Source organism: Molothrus ater, chromosome 3 (genome assembly GCF_012460135.2).
Source record: "Molothrus ater isolate BHLD 08-10-18 breed brown headed cowbird chromosome 3, BPBGC_Mater_1.1, whole genome shotgun sequence".
NCBI lineage: Eukaryota > Metazoa > Chordata > Aves > Passeriformes > Icteridae > Molothrus > Molothrus ater.
In genome coordinates, this window is record NC_050480.2 from 39823910 (window position 1) to 39841684 (window position 17775).

The 17775-nt window shown below is 37.4% G+C and overlaps 1 protein-coding gene across 1 annotated transcript in view; it reads left to right on the plus strand.

Moving 5' to 3' along the window:
* Positions 1-17775, plus strand: part of AFDN (afadin, adherens junction formation factor) — a 115500-nt gene that overhangs the window by 17464 nt on the left and 80261 nt on the right. The window contains 1 exon segment of the mRNA XM_036379461.2: positions 16620-16815. Within this exon segment, the coding sequence (XP_036235354.1) occupies positions 16620-16815 (196 nt within the window).

A 17775-nucleotide genomic window follows, 5' to 3' on the forward strand; every position in this document is an offset into this window, starting at 1 on the left:
CTGTCCTAATGATGAAAAAAGTTTTCTGTATAGTCAGTTTAAAGGCTGCTTTTGTTCCAACTTAATGTCCAGTGTTTGTCCTCCCACCATGCCCTGTTGATCGCTGCTGCATTGTCTTCTTGGCCTCTTTGCAGATCCTCTGAGCTGCTTTTGTAGGTCTCCCCAAAGCCAGCTCTTCTCCAGGAGCCAGAAACCCAGTTCCTTCTGTCTCACCTAAGATGGTTCTTCAGCCTCCTAAACATTCTGTAGCTCTCTGATGAACTTCAGCTGATTTCTGTTCTTCCTGTACTGACAGCACCAAAACCAAAGTGATGGGTAGAGCAGTACAATTGTTTTACTTGACCTAAAGCTTGTATTCCTCCTGTCAATGCACCTAAGCATGATGTTGACTTTGCTGCCAGGGCATGCATCTGAATCATCTTCAGCTTGCTGTTCACCAAGATCCTCAGGTTTTCTTTAGCAGAGCTTCTTCCCAGCCAGTCTTTTCTTGAGTCTGTGTTGTTGCAGGACATTTTACCTTTCATTGTCAGGACTTTACTTTTGCCCTTGCTGAATTCTGTTGAACTGAAAATCCACTCAAAATCTCAAGCAAAAAGCAAAGCAAAAATACCCCACCTAAACCCCCACTTTGAAGAATTTCCTTTGGCAAAGCTTTTAGGCATGTACTTGAAAGCTTTGAATATTGAAATGCTTAGATTCTTCTTGAAGTTGAGCACAGCATTCTTCTACCCATCCTGCACAACCTTCAAGACTGAAAATACCTTAATGTTTCAGGATCACTTTATGTATCCTTTGACTTAAACAAACTATGTTCTGTCAATGTATCCTGTGTGATGGATTGCCTAGGCATGATAGGTGAGGTCCTAGTGATGCAGGACAGGAAGTGTTTGTAAGTTGTGTAAATTGCACACAGTTTTGCTCCCATTTTCTGCTCCGGTGCTTCTTCCTTCTCCAGATGACACGCCTGTATTAGTTACTGGAATGGATAGTTGCAGTGAATGAGCCGTGCCGGATTATTTTTGTTGATGTGTGTTTTTTGGGAATAAAGATTTGCTTTCACTCCTGATTATTGTTAGTGTATAAAACTGTATTTATACAGTATGGTGTACTGACTAGTTCAATTACTCATACTCAGCCTCATGTTCTTTGTTTTGAATTCTGCTGTTGTGATATGGGTCTCTGTGTGATGCTGAAAAATAGGCCGTGCTGGTAGTGTACCATTTTTGATGGAAGAAATGCTGAAGTTTGAAAGTTGACTATAATCTTGCCTGGCCACAGATATTTGTAACAACTTTGTTACTTGAATGGAGCATTTTTACTGTTAAAATTTAAGTTGCTATTTTGAAACTTGGGTAGCATTAGACTGTTAATTCTGCAAATGTTCTTAGGCCAGTATTAATATAATAGGCATTTTAAACTGAAATAAACCAAATAAGAAACATCTCAGAAACTCAGCATTACATTGTATATGCTGATATTAAGTTTAAAGAAGCTTTAAGTCACATTTTCTGCATGTTGTGTTTGAATCTACTTTGATGCAATCTTGCTAGCCATTCTTAAGTAGCTGAACTACTCCTTTAGCTGCTAATCCCTATGTCCAGATGCTTGTTCTGGGATTTCTTTCCAAAAAACATGGTTTAAAAGGTTTATTGTGCACCCTGGGAAGTCATTAGATCAGGACTGGTCTGCCCCAGAAGTTCAGAGATCAGAATTGTAAGTTCCTCAAGAAAAATACCCTTCTTATGGTCTCCTTTCATAAGTGGAATGTGCTCTGCTGAAGACAGTCATTGCAGTGAGCAAGGGCAGACTGCCTAGGTTATGACAACATGAAGTCTTAAAGCTGGGTGAACAAACTCTGGAAGGGAGCTATTGAGTTCAGATATTCTCTAATATCTGTAATCATCTGCTCTCTCAGTTCTAGGAATGAAGCTGCTGCCTGGAGTAAGCAATGTACAAATACAGAATTGCACTGTTTATTTTCAAGTTCCTTATTCCAGACTAGGGTGGGTAGGAAGGGTGAGGAAGAAAGTAGTAATGTGAAGGATGCCTATGTGATGATTAAGTATTCAGCTTTTCAGTTGTCTTTTTGTTGTTTCTATCTCCTCCCAGCTCCACACACCCAGTCCTGTAACTGATGATGTGACTGACCTGCCCTCTGAAACTTCCTCACTCTTCTGTGAGCAGGCGGTGGCAACCTTTTGTGAAACAAAGAGCAAGGCACTATGAAATGAGGGGGCAGTATTAGTCTGGTTGCTGACCTACCAGACTAGATTTGTTCTGATGCTAAAATGAGAAGTGAGGAAGCAATTCTTGACTGCATCAAATTTTGAGAACTTAATCAATTGAATGAATCCCATACTTGCCTTTCAAACCCTCATCAAGTCTAAAAGTGAGGCCAGATTTCTGCATTACCTTATATTGCAACAGAATGATAATTTAAGATGTCTTATATAATTTTAAAGAAGTAATGATATATTAGTGTTTACGACTGGGAAAAGAGCTGCCTTGCTACTTTTTGAGAATCATAGTTTTTCATAAAACATGAGTAGTCTTGCACAGAACACTTACTCTAATGAGGGACTCAACTCCAAAATATTTGAGAGGTTATGATAACAATTATAAGTCAAACTATTTTTTTGAACTGGGGTATGTGTATCTCGACTATTGTTTGAAAAACTAATGGTGGTTTCTGACTGAATTCCTTCTGACAAAAAATCGCTGGAGTTGGTCTTTATGCTACTACCACAAGATACCTTTCTCTAGATTATTTCTGCTATTATGAAGAGAACTGCAAAGGAAATGAGGAGCTTCCTATGTAATCAAGTGGTCAACTGCTGTTTCCTCTATCGGGAATAGTGTTAGCGATTACTCACAGTCGCTGTGTTTGCATTGTTGTCCTGAGCATGGAATAGGAGACTGTGAAGCAGTAGAAAAAAAAGGAAATACAGTGGCCCTACAGTTATGGAATACTGCACTTACAGAAAGAAAGTAGCTTTTTGCACCCACAGTTCAGCTTTTGAGTACTTCTCTGTTTTAATGACTGGTGGCACAATGAAACGTTACCTTTAGCAGATCTAAGTGAGCTTTTTAAAAATGTGTAGCCCACCCTGTCTCTGAACTGACTTTGTTAATTGACTGCTTTTTAAAATCTCATTGTCTTTTGATAATTTTGTTTCCTCTCCTCCTCTGGCTTGTTTTGTTGGAATGGTGCTACTGTGGTCTCTGCAGGACTTTAGAGACTGTAAAAACTGTCAGTGTTTGTGTGTGTACAACATCTGATGCAGCAGTGTTTTGCGGAAGATCTCTTGGCATTGCTGAGTAATTCCTGTACCATTGGTGTCATTCCCGCTTGAGCTGAACCCTGCCTTTTTATGGTCAGGACATTTGGAGGCTAGAGTTAGCTGGTGATTTGAGCTCTAATGGACTTTGCACTTGGTGGCTCCTGATGTTTTGGAGAAAATACTATTTACAATAGAAAATAAGGCCACATTGGTATTTGATACCTTTAGTTACTTCTAGTTGAAGCTGTAGAAAACTGTGTATATTTGTGTGTAGTGCTCCTCATAGGTGTGAGTTGCTATGTCCTCTAGTACTAAAACAAAAACATGGATCAAGTTCTTCTCAGTTAAATGATTTAATAATTGAATTACAGTCTGATTTTATTTTACTAGCCTTTTTTAGGTCTACTATAGTGATTTTCAATACTGTATTACTTTCATAATGTTTTGTTTGTTCATCCTTAGGCAAGTGAAATAGATGTTTAGACAGGGATGATGAAATTCCTGCATTCCCACAGATAACCAATTTATTTCCACTGTGGAAGCCAGCCTCTGTCATACAGCCGATTGGTTGGATTTCTGGATCTGCAGAAACATTCCTTGACTCTGCAAACTACTGCTGTTGGTTTTATTTTGGGTGTCAACAGCTACCCAAGAGAAAAGTGTGTGGATGAGGTTTCATACTTCTAGCTGAAGCTGGTAAAATGGCTTTCTAGCTGCAAGAGAGTGCTCCCTTCACCCCTTCTTCAATTGAACAGGTTTGTTTGGGTTTTTTTAATCCCTCCTTTATGCTGGCATTCGGTTTTATGTGACTCCATGGCGAAGTTCTTAGGGAAGCTGGGAGACTAGGATTAGTTCTTGTTGGCCTTTTCTCTCTGAACTGGCTCATTAGAGTTCACCTAAATGCTTGTGTTGAAACAATTACAATGACACACAGCTGGAGTGGGGGTAGAAAGGGATAGGGAAAGCCCCTTCCTATGTAACTGTTAGTTGCCATTGGATTAGCTTAATGTCATATTTTCCCTTGCTGCCACAAGCGGGATTTACAGAGTAATTTTTTTCTTGAGATAGCCATCCAGTAATCAACAGTTAGGGACTTTTTGGGGAATTTATTTCTAGGTCTATGTGACTAATACCTTCTGTGTTCTGTAATAATAATAATAATATGGAAGATGATACATAAAAGAAGAAAGTAGTCATATGTAGAGATTTTCTTGTTAGATAAGCCTGTTTAGAGAGTAGGACCTTTCAGCCAATGAACTTGCTTCCAGTCTGGCAAAACAGATTTGGAGCAAGTGTGGAACCCCATTGGGGAAAAGGAAGTTGGTGGTAATTGGAATGTAAAATCCTTCTTCAGTGAGAAGGGTGCCAGCTCAAGTACAAAACATTAAAGTGTATTGTTGTGTTGATAGCTACATGGTATCTTCTCTTTCAAATCTAAAAGTAAACAGAGCATTGAGGGAGTAAAATCAGAAGCAAGGTAATGTTTTTGGTTGTGCAGGTGCCTTTAGGAATAAACCTTTTTATGTGCTGGGGAGTGTTTTGAGCTAGCTTTTGTGTTGGAATGGAGGATTTTGTAGTTTTCTTTTGACTGAGAACAGTCAAAAGAAAACATCACAAAACAGGGAGTACAAAACCACTGTCAGTATGAAGATATTGTATATGGTGTTTCTGCAGAGAAAGCCCTTTTTTAGCTGTCAGCAGTTGTTTTTAAATGCAACTAACTGAGGCCGAATGTCATTCACGAAGCACAGTGCTTGATGAAATTGTTGCCAAAGATTATACAACAGGTTTAAGTAGGATTTGCAGAGAGAAGGCTATTAACAGATGAATTTTACCAAACTATTAGAATTGCTGTATAGATTTTTCACAAACTGTCTGTGGCCTTGGTAGTCCAACATGAAGATAACCAACATTAAGATAACTAATGACGTTAAAAAACTGCTTTGTAAGTGTTAAGAAATTACCTGATTCCTTTAAATATAACAATGAGGCTTCCTGGAGGAGTTTTTGAGTGACTGAATTAAAAAAAAACCCAAACAAACAAAAACACAGAGCTCTTTTTGGGACATGCTCCTGTTTGGAAGCTGTAATGTCAACCTTGTATTTTCTTTTTAGTATTCAAGTTAATGCTTTCTAATGTTGAAAACTGTGTGGCAGTTTCATGTGTTAATTTGAAACGTGTTTGGTTGTATCTGTAGTGAATGAATATCTTTTTTTTCTGAATGTGTGGTAGAAGTAACCAGAAGGATGTCTTAGCTCTTGTATGTGTATGTTTACCCTAGACAAAGCTGCATATAAAAGCAGAGAGGTTGTGTGTCTTTGGCTATGACACAGATCATCTCAATAATTTCAATCATCAGTGCAGATTTTTAGTCTGGGGTTTTTTTCAGAACTGTTTTTGTAGCCATACTCCATAGCCTGAAGTATGGCTGATTTGCCCTTACAAAGCAAAGGGGAAAGTATTTCAGGTAGGGAAGAAAAACAGTAGTAGTTCAAAAAGAGATCCTTTGCCCCATTTCTCTAGAATTTGTTACAGTAAAATTGTGTTTAGTGGTACATTTTGACGTTATAATATTACTTAAAACCTGATTTACTAACATAATTTATTTGGGAAATAACTTTTTGAAATCTAGTCAGAGGTTGTATTTAAATCAGAATGTTGAGTTTTGAGGTTTAGGCTTTTTTTTTTTTTAATGCAGATTCTGGGCTGCAGTTTGTCTACTTCAGGAGAATCAGGTGCTTGTTTTTTCTGTTAGGCTTGTTAGCATTCCTGCTTCAAACTCCTGACTAATTAGCCTGGTTGCCAAAGCTCCTGCATGCAGTGTATCAGATAGCACCAGCGTTTTTCTAGTTCAGACAGTGTGGCTGGATGTCTTAACCCTGTATGGTGCTGATTCCAGCTCATCCCACAGGAATGAGAAACCAGGGTAACACAATCAAGATTATCATTACTGAGTAGAACTTGGCTCAAACTTTACTGGCTGTGTCAGCATAAATACATGGCATGACCCTTGTTGCATTATGTAAAATTGATTATGTTTTTATAGTTTCCTTTGATAGCCTCATCATTCTAAAGCCTGATACTAAAATAGTAAAAATGCAGTGCTAATTACAAGAAATTAATCCAGACAGTTGTTCATTTAAAGGATTGTTGGTGTGGGGGTTTTTTTGTCCTGTAGTGAGAGTTTATTTATATTATTTCCTATATAAATGTATAGGTTATACTGAAAGCAAATAAATATGAATGTTTTATCAAGTGAATGTGAGGCGGTTGAAGTGGGCAGTTTCTGAGCTGCTCTATGTATTTGCTGGTGACAGCTTATCAATGGGTACCAGCTTGTCAAATTTGTGTTTTATTTGGTCTGTTGGTTCTTTGATTGAATCTTCAGCCTATGTCAGGAGTGTGAAGTTGCCACTGTAAGAGGTCAGAAACAGACAAGAAATTTGATTTAGTTTGTACTAAGTAGTATATGTACTTCTGGACGCTAGAGAATCTGTATGGGAGGGAAATGTTAAGAATAATTTTATTTGTGCCATCTATAATAAAACTGTGATCAGCTTTGGGAAGACAGCCACAAGAAACCTGGCTTCATGATTTTGATTGCTGGTGGAAATATTTTTTCCTGTAGTGCAGCTTTCTGCTGTAAGTAGATTGACATTTCTGTTAGAAATACTGAGTTTTCACTCAAAAAGAAGTATTTTTTTAGCTTTTAGTAGTTTCACAGATGAATTTGCAAACTACTTGTATTGTTATTTTTTATGGTTTTAAGACTGTTCCTAAGACATTCCTGTATTGGAGTTTTATTACAGAGGAAAAACTGTAATATTTTTAAGCTGTAGAGAAATTATCATGTAACTCTGGAATCTAACAGTTTGTATGCCTGTTATAGAAATAGCCTTAAGATTACAGTATTCTAAATTTTACTTTGTGACTGTAGAAAATTAATTTATCTAAATGCCATGTGATTGTGGACTAAGTCTTTAAAATATTTGAGAGATTTGCCATTCCTGTATCAAACTACAGTTCCCACTTAGCTCACCAGGACTGCCAGTCTCTGCTAGGCTGCTGCATTTCTGCTGCCTTCTTTGGTCTGGTGCTTATCTGACCTGTGTTAGGACTTCACAGCCGAGCCAGCGTAGCCTGAGACAAAACGCAGTAAGAGGCTCCAGCTTATCGTGCTGGAGGCAGGTACGTGCTGATGCTGGTGCAGAAGTGGGAATGAAGTGTCCAGCTTGGCAGAGGTTACTGTTTCATGGTTCCTTCAAATTGACACAAGGTGCCAGCAGGAGAGTTTCCCCCAGCTGCTGGCTCTGACAATTTCCTCCACACTGAATGACGGGAAGGGAAATATCTTCCGAGTTAACCTGATTCATGTTGCTGTACAGCTGCAGGATGCTGGTGCCTGGCATAAGAGAGAGGAGATGGGAATGAGTGTGTCAGTATGAGGAAGTGCTTTCTGCAGCACTAGAGTTTCTGTTGCTGACTGTGTGTCTGCACTTTTAATGTTAAAGTGAGTAAGGGCAGTCTTTTTTGTGGCCTGATTGATGTCTGAAGATGTTTTAAATACAGGGATTGCAGCTCTGCAAGTAGCATTGACAGTGAAAAATCAGACTTCGAGTGCCTGAACTTTCATTCTCACCCTTCAATTTTCCTGTTGTATTTTGGTTTGAGGTGGATGTAATAACCTGTTTCTTTTCCTCTAAATGGAACTGTTCAAAAGGAACAGTTTTAAACACAGTAAATAGTACTGAGAACTCTGATTTGTTTCAGTGGGTTTTTAAGATGCATCTGAAAAATATTACAGGGGATTGTCTTTACTTTTAATTCTTCTCTAAGTTTTCTGGTGTTGCTCCTTAGCAATTGTCTTAGTTGCACAACAGTGACAGGTTGTAAATAAATAGTAGAAAGGTAAGCAATATTTTATTGAGGCCCATTGCTACTTGCTATTTCTCCTCTTTTAAATATGTCATGTTAATTCAAAAGAGGCTTTGTTTGGTTTTGACTTGCTTTTTACCTGGTTTCAGGTATGATTGAGCTCTGCCTGTACCTCTCTCCTGTTGTTGGAGACCTTCAGGGTATTTTGATACACCAGATGTACATCAATCACTTTTCTGTTTCCTTAATGTCACATCACCGCCTTCAAACAATTTTCCTAATCATAATAATAACAACTTTCTTAACAAGCTTTTGTTGGGTATATTTTTTTCACAGTATGTGTTGACAGTTGCTGCAAGGCCCTCAGTATAAGGGTATTGGGAGAGTCTCTATATGATACCAGCCTTAATATAGTTTGTAACTGGTGGTATGTTTTAACTTGGGGATATGATTTAATCTTCTGTAGCTTTATTTTTATTTTGAAAGTAATCAGGCTGATGAATGATTAAATAGTTACCAAGCTGTTGGTAGTGCTTATTGTTGAAAACATTTTTTGTTTGATTTCTTCAGTTGGCTGCAGGTTTCATTTTGTACAAAGAACAGATATGGGTGTGCTCTGGTTGATTGTGTAAATGCTGTCCACCACAGCTTAACAAAGCACACTCTGCAGGGGGCAGGCAGCAGCTGTGTTGCAAGTGCTGTGCTGATTTTGCTGATCAGTACTGTTGGTTTGAAAATTAAGGATTGGAAGGTAATGTCTGTTGTGCTTTTGAGGAGTGCCCTTGGCAATTTTTTTTTTTATTTTTAATGAAAAGCTGCTTTTTGACTCATAAATCTTATGTGAAGACAGTTCATGTTGCTTGTCTAATAATATCTTTTGTAAAAGGTTATGAAAACTTTGGTGTATTCAGAATGAAGTAGGGTTGATGGCACCACAGAATGTGGCTCTGGTAAAAGACTACTCTGAAAACACCTTGTTTGATTTTATTTTTAAGTCAGTAGGAGCCGCTTCATCTACCTGGTGTAGATAGGTCTTTTTTGAAACTTAATTTTTTGATCTGTGAGATGTAAGTTAGCAGGAAAGTATTGAAGATTACAATAGTGTTTGTTTAATCCCAAGAGTTTTTGTGTTAATTAGTCTTGCTGTTGGGGACAGATAAGCAACAGGAAGCAGGGACAATGCATATAAAGTATACAGTAAAATATCTACATCTGTGATAATTCAGGGCTCATATGGGCATTAAAGCTGCATTTATGAAAGTTATTCCTTTTTTGCTGGATGTGATAATTATAGACTTGAATTTTGGCCTTAGTTTAAGATTTTGTGTACTGTTTGTCATACATGCAGTGGCTTTTGCATTGACTTCATTGCATTACATTTATATTGTGAAGGTGTTTGTAGTATCTCTTATCTTTTGGTTTTGCGGTTTTGTTTCAAAATGTAGTGGGGTTGGTTCATAAGATGCAATTTTCCTCAGGAAAATAAAGAGGAGGTTTCACTTAGTTATGATTTTCGTGTTGTGGGTTATTGGTAATTCTCTCTGACAGAAAGGTCAGCTGTTGGTCCTGCTTCTGTGAACATTACAGTGTCTAAAGCGTGGCAGAATGAGTCATTCTGTAGTGGAAAGTCTTTGTTGTTCCAGGTGTCAGAGGTTTGGAAGAGGAAGTAAAGCTGATGAAAATTTTTTTTTATAGGAGCTGTTTTTTCATCTGTATTGTCCTTCCTTTCTTCTGTTAGATTAAAGGTGTCTTTTACCATGAAGCTGCACTTTTTGAAGTTAACTCAAAAACTGTAGCTTAGCAAGAACACTGTGTTTCTTTTCTACATGGGAAACAGTTTATAACCGTTACCAGGATTAAAAAAAAAAAAAAAAAAAAACAACAACTATTTGAAATTCCTTTTTAATAGCATTGTCCTCAAGTTTCAAGTTGAGTCATTATTGGAATTGAGTGCTAGAATTGGAAATGAGTACTAGAAACCTCACCCTCATGTAATTTCACAGTGCTTATTGCCTTACTGATTTAAATGGGTTTTAAAATATCATAGATTTTTTTTTAAATATTCTTGTACTCATTAGAATTCCACAGATTGGTTGCGTACTTATGGCTTTTGGAGAGGCAAAGGAAGCAGTTCCATTTTACTGTGTAGACTGACAACAGGTCAGATACAAAGGCATTATATGAATGTTTCAGAATATTCTGCAGTGATAATACTGTTGCTATGCTGACCTGTTATATTCATATTGTGACCTGAATTCATTTGAAAGCAACGTGTATGTGCTTTAATTCTACTTTTTGCACTGTGGATTTGTTTTATTGTTATTTATATTCTATTAGCAAAACTCCTGAGCAGCAAGCACATGTACCTGAATAGTAATCGCAGCTTAGCTCTCTGTAGATTTTTGCTTGCAGAATTTGAATGGGGCACGAAGAAAGATGTGATGTTCTTAGTGCTGGATTTCGGTATTTTCTAGATGCAGTCATGCAGAATGTGCTTGCAAGGCAAACAGTGTTATCAATGCAGCTGAAAGAGATCAAAGCCTCTTGGAGGGGGTGCAGATGAGGATTTCTGAAGGGAAACTTGTATATTCTCTGCTGCTCCAGAGACTGAATAGTTTACAGAATGGGTAGTGTGTAAGACTCTTTAAGTATTGATGTAGTGTTTTGTGATGCATACAGGTGGGATAGGAGTTTTAACAGCCTATAGGTATTCTTTGCTGGCTTGTGGGAGTAGTAGTTTGATCTCATTCATTGCTGTGCCCTACATATTGTGATAAATACTCTCATTATCTCTGACACTTTAAAGCAGGGGTTTCCTTTCTCATGTGAGCATGGCTGTAGATTATGGCTCTGGATATTACTGTTTGGTTTGCAGAAGCTTCTCAGATTCTTCAGGAAGTCCAGGTTTCCCTGCTGCAAATCCCATTGTGTCACATTGCAGGCTTTTTCTGAGCTTCATGTACAGTGCAGTCTTTTTATCTCTTTCTACTTGTTTTCCATATTCCTTCTTGACTACTATATTCTTGTGTAAAAAGCCTGGGATGATTGGCAGAAAGAGAGGTTTGGACGTGATTTTTTTTTTTTTTGTGGGGATTTTCTTTGTTTTGGATTGCCAAAGTATTGAACACCTTTGCCTTCCATAATTATTAACACTTCTCACATGTATATATAACCACTCTTGGTAATTGGAGAGGGGTGCTTGAGATGCTCTTCCCTCCATCTTTTACTTACTCGCATTTCTCTGTAGCATAACTTCAAATGAGTGATCTTGATTATTACTCGGTAAAGTAATAATGCTTTACTGCTTTAAAGCAGAAATCCACCCTTGACAGTAAGTAACTGGGAACTAGATTTAAAGATCAAACTGTTTTGAGAAACCAGAGTCACTTTTGTGAAGCCTCATGGAAAAAATTGGAGGGAATTTATGTGATAAATTGCCTCACATCTTCAGTTTTAAGTGTGATTTGGGTGCTCTGTGTGGCTAACTTCATTATGTATTGAAGTTTGTTTGCTTCCTGCTTTCGTAGTGCTCCTTTTCATTTAATGATGGTCTGAGGTCCTCAAGGAGAATGTCAGAGGAGAGTGATAGCACTGAGAAGGCAGAAGTTTTCTAAGAATGTTTAATGGAAGCTTTTCACAAGATTTTGTAGAATTTTGAAGTAGTTTCACTTTATGAAAGTGTTTCAGGTGTTTCATTCTGATGCTTTTATGTGTTTGTATTTTTGTTTTCTGAAGACACACTTTTGGAACATTTGTTCCATTGGTTTTGAAGCAGTTGCTGCCTGTCATTGACTGTATGCAAAAAGTCATAACTAGGTATTTGAAGTGCTTCTATGAACTCTTTCGTTGTGCCTAATGAAGAGGAGGTGCAGCTTACTTCTGTTTGTAAAACAGGGAAACAATGGTTAACTGGCAACTATTATGTAAGTTGAAACCTTTTGAGTAGGATATGTTTTTGGAAACTACTATAACTTCATTTGATACTAATGAAAAGGAATAATTATGCTTTGTATTTGAGGAAAGTTGCCTTTATTATTTGAAAAGCCTAAAAAGCTGACTTTCTCTGTATGATCTTCAAAATATGTTTTGCCGTCTAGATGATCAGAATTAAAATTTTGTGAAAATTGACTGTACTTGTGTGGCTGAAGACTGGTCTGTATCCTTGCATTCCTACATGATCCATGAACTTGTACTACAGATACATAAAATACCACATGCGATCGATAATAAATTGCTTAACTTGCTTATCATGCATATAAACTCCTGAGAGGAATTTAGGAGTGTTTATACACTTAAGTAATCAGTCACTCTTGAAATCCAGAAAACATTTTCATTTCTTTTTGATAAATGACAGTTCTTATCTTTGGAGAAAGATAGATAGTTTCAAGAGATTTGTAAGTGTTTTGGGGAGATTCTTTCGCTTACAAGAATATATCAGGGAATAATAGATACAGAAGTATCTGCCTGGTTTAGGACAAGCAATTTTTGTTCTTCAGCCTCTTTTCTGACACGAGTTCAAATGATAAACTGCAGTGAATGTGCCTAGCATTCTTGACAGAGAAATTCAGTTGTGAATGAGTTTGTGGATGAAACACAAAACTCTGAAAAATAAACATTTTAATGCAGAGTGGAAATTTAAGTGCAGTGCCTGCCTTGTTGTCTGAGTGTGAGTGGTGGCATCTGTTTCTGTGCAGTTGGGATTTATCTGCTAAGTATGTGGCTGCAAAGTTAAAAGTGGCTTGAACTGCAGCTATACACACACACAAACATGATATCAAAAAAATAATGAAGACTTGGAAGAGATTTTTTTGGTTTTTTGGTCTCCTATTTCCTGATTTTTTTTAAATGTGAAACCAATTACTTATATCTGTAATAGTCCGAGCAATGCCCCAAGGTACAGTTTGGAATGTAATGGAAATTAAACATTAAAAGGACTTTTATATTGAGAAGTGATAGAAGATTGTGATGCTGTTGTGCAGTCTTTATTTTTTAACAGAAAACTTTGGAAAAAGTAGAGGGGAGGGGACAAGGACATGGTTTGTGGGGACACAGCTTGAGAAGCTGCTGTAGAAGAGATTGGGGAGGTAATGGACAGTCAGTGGTCACTGCATTCCGTTGTTTTTATATCCAGGTTGTCAAATGCCAATATTAGAAAAACACATTACTTCATTTTGGAAAATGAAAACAAAACTTGCTTATGCAGACATTGTATCTTGAGAATTCAGAATACACTTTTGTCTCATCTGCTTTGTTAGTACCTGGAAGTAGAAATAAGTTGTAACTTGCAATATTATTGATATTACTTATATTAACAACAACAACAAACAAACATGGTAGTTTAGAAAGCTTCCTGGATTGTTTTTTACATCTTTTGCTCTTCAATCTGTACTGTGTTGTTAAAAAATCTGCAGATTGAAAGCATGGCTACTTGGCAGTAGAATGTGTCCTCAGTAAAATAATCTGCTCTCCCTAAAAAAAAAAAAAAAAACAAAAACAAAAAAAAAAAAAAAAAAAAAAAAAAAAAAACAAAACAAAACCACAAAAACAAAAAAAAACCCCAAAAAAACCTCCAAAAAACTTTGGAAAAAAGCTACTTGAATCTTACCTCATTATGTACTCACATGGTACATACTGCATGGAAAAGATTAGGAATGTGCTCATTTTTCTCTTTTAAAATTCTTGCTTCAGCAGTGCCTTGAGATGGTGGTGGGGTGAGATGGGGTCTCATTTAGAACATTTATTTCCCTTGTATAAAGGGAAATCATGGTTGTGCTTCATGATACTTTTTCAGAAGGCTTATGTGTTGTCTTTTGCAACAAGTGGATTGAGACTTAAAATCGATTAGAAAAATACTGTGGCTGTTTTGTGAAGCATCATGGTTAAGGAGTATTAGCAGGAGAGGCAACCATTGAAACCAAATCTTTACAAAAGTGTGCATGGAATGTGGCTTGGAATATTACCTGTGAGAATGCTCTGCTTTCTAGAGATCATGACATGCTTAGATTCATTCTTCTTGCAAAAAGTACAGAGTTTTCCAAGCCAGTTGGAGATGCAGCATGGCAGCCCTAGGAAGGCTTGGTAAAGCTAAAAGGGGCAAGTAAGTAGCCAAGTGCCTATTCCTGCTGAGAGTTAAAGCTGCTGTGCTGGAGGTACAGACCAAAAGCATGCCAGCTATCGAGGGAAGTGTGAAAGGAAGCTGGCATGACTGAACATCAGGCAAAGATAGTTACTAGAAAGCTGAAGTAGTATCCAAATGAGGAAAAAACCTGAAGTAGTATCCAAATGAGGAAAATTGTAAGGATGTAAAATCTGATAAGTAGAATATAAAAGCATGAGATAAAAAAAAATATAAAAAATTGAGGAATGCTTTCAAGTCAGCATTTGTTAAAAGAGTAAAAGGCAGGAAAGCAAGTTACTAGAACTAGAGAATCTTTATCCAATAACTGAAGGAAGTGAGAGATGAAGTAATTTTCTAAGTGGTCTGTAATGGCTCTGTTAGGTGGACACCTTCAGGTCGTTGGAGGCAAATGCACTGTGAAACCGGTATTACAAGGGCGTTCACTGGTGATGTTCTGTGTGAGAAGAAACTGCATAAACTTACAGAATTCATGGACGCGTGGTGTCTGTTATTATATCCTGTGGAAAGGTCAACAGGACTTAGGAAGTTGTGCTTCAGACCTTTTGGAACTCATTGAAGAAGTTATCAAGAGCACATGTAAGGGAAGCTCCAATTCACTATGATAGGTAGGATTTCCAGAAGTCATTTAGTAGCCTTCTGCATGAGAGGGGTAAGTCCTTGTATGGATAATTAGTTAATAATTCGAAATATATAATTAAAGACAAGAAATGAAGTAGTCAGAATACTTCTGAGAGGTGAGTAGTAGCTGTTACAAAAATGTTCACAGCTGAAGAATTATACCCATGGTTGTATAAACTGTAGTTAAGTTCAGAGTGTATGTAGAGGTGGGAGTTAGCTGGAGTGAGGAATGTGGAAACTAACTTGCAGGAAGGAACACTGGAAGGAATACTGTATTGCTAAGTACAATACATAGTTCTGTGGGAACAGCAGTGCAGGCTCGGAAAGATTAATTCTGTAAATTGTTCAGATAACAACAGAGAAAACACAATTTGCTATTGTTGTGGTCCATAGTGCATTTCATTGGACTGCTGTGTTGGTGTAGGCTTGGGAATATCCTGAGAAGAACAGTTCTTATTTCTGCATGTATCTAGGTGACACAGATGTTTGTCTAAGTGTAGGTTATTTGACTTCTTAATTCCTTTTTAAATATTCTTATTTTTTCATTTCTTTTTGCAAAGGTCTTCTGAATGATAGAGTAGCTTCAGTAAATATCTTGATTCTTTGCTGTTCAAAGAAGCATTGCAATGCGTGTCCTGTGATCAGATGTAGTACTGGAAAAGGCTGTGCCTAGCATAAAATCTATCACTGTGCTCAACACCTAAGGATTTGCCTATTTCAGAGCCTCTGGAGAGTGAAGACAGGAGCAGTGATTATCAAACTGTAGAGTAAACTTGACAAAGTCAACTGGAGACTTGAATATCCTTGATTTCCCTTGAGTGCAGGGCCCCATGATTGCTGGGGTTTATGCAAGGGGCAAAAGTTGGCCAGGTGGAGACCACTGGGGAACTAAAATTTGAATTTGGAGTTGTTGCTCAGACTGGTAGTGGAGTAGCATAAGCAGACAGTATCCTCCTGAAGTTTGGTGTGCTGCAGTAGAGCCACAGGCTCCAGTGGCAAAGGAAATTGCTTGAGGATGTGAAATTACAATAGTTTGAACAAATTGCCTTTGCAGTTGTAGTGTAGCCACCTGGCTGACAGCTGCAGTCCCTTTCTTCACCTCGTGTTGGTGCTGAAGCTTTTTTCCCTCACAGAGGGCTTAGGGAGCTGTACCAAAGACCAACCTTTCTTAAAATAAAAAGTACAAGCAAGTCAAATGGTTTAGCTTCCTTAAAAGACTGCTTCTGGGACAAACAGATGTCACCATGAGACAGGAGTGCATGAAGGGGTGAAAAAAGGAGAGAAAAGATGATCCTGTGAGTTCTGTGACAGCAAGCTGTTCTCATCAGGACATGCTGCTGTTCCTTGAGCATGCACTTTTATGGACTTGGGCTGCAGGGGCCTGTTGTCAGTTAGTCTTCAAGATGTCTCTAGGTTTTAGAAAAGAGGTTTTATTAATTCTCATGAATATAGATGTAAATTTGAATACTTAAAAGATTTAAGTTCAGTATTTTCAATAATAGATAGTCCTTAATTTCTATTTGCAGGATAGCTTTTCAAGTTTATAGTTTCCTGGTTTTTAATTCTACTATTATGAAAATTTTGAAAACCAATGTAATATTTGGAGATCTGATATTTTCATAATAAATTTGTAACAAATAATAAAAGAACTCTGAACATTATAATCTTAGCCAGCACTCAGATTTGTATTTTTATTTCTTTACAGGATCTTGAGTTTCATGGAGTAATGAGATTCTACTTTCAAGACAAAGCAGCTGGAAATTTTGCAACAAAATGTATCCGTGTCTCTAGTACTGCCACAACTCAAGATGTCATAGAAACTCTTGCAGAGAAGTTTCGACCAGACATGCGAATGTTGTCATCCCCTAAATACTCACTTTATGAAGTGCATGTCAGTGGAGGTTTGTATTATTCATTAAGTCCTTCCTGCATCCTCACCACCATCATATCTACTCCCAGCCTAAGTATCTTTATATTTGCCCTCAGTTTCTGAATCACATGAGACTTGGGTTTTTTATTCTTAAATATGTTGCTATTAATTGTTTTTTGGGGAGTGGTTTTCAAAACTTAATTATGCATACTAGGCCTGCAGTTAATGTAGGATTTGATTATGATCTGTAAAATGCTGTGATTGACATCCTGTTAGTTTGTTGACATTTGTGAGAGAGTTGCTGTTTTTAGGATTAGTAGGTAAAGACTAAGTTTATAATGGCAGACTAGGATTGTTAAATTGACCAGTTGAGAGTACACCTTCTGTTCTTTGACATTGTGGACCTGTGATGGTAGCCTTGTAACTCATGTTCTTTTACTGCTGAACTGGGGGAAGTTCAGCTTAATATTGTTTGAAGCCACTGTGTTTCTTAAACAGATCCTCTGATGTTACCTGTGGAGAACTTGGATATCTAAATAGTCTTTGGTGCTGCTAAAATTTGTCTGTTTCAGATCAGAAGGTGATAGTGTGTGGTGGTGGTGGTGGTGGTGGCGACAGATGAAGGAGAAACTATCTTTTGGTTGTGTTTTTTATTTTTGTGCTTCAGAAGCATACACAAGTGCTTGAACAACCTTAAATACTGCATTTGAACGACTGAAAATAATTTTTTTTTTCTGCCTTAGAGTTCTTTAAAAGTCTCTTAGTACCTATAGTCAAAATGAAATTGTTTTCTTTGCAGAACAAGTTCCTGATTTTTAAAAGATGATTGAGGCATACAAGGTCAATAGGAGTGTTTCTTACTGAACAAAATTAACCACAAAGACATCGTTGTTTTCCTGGGCATATGTACTGTCTCCTCCTTTTCAAAGGGAAAATCAAATGGCAAGACTTGCTTAAGTTTTTTAACCACTCTGTCAGTTGTTTTTCCATA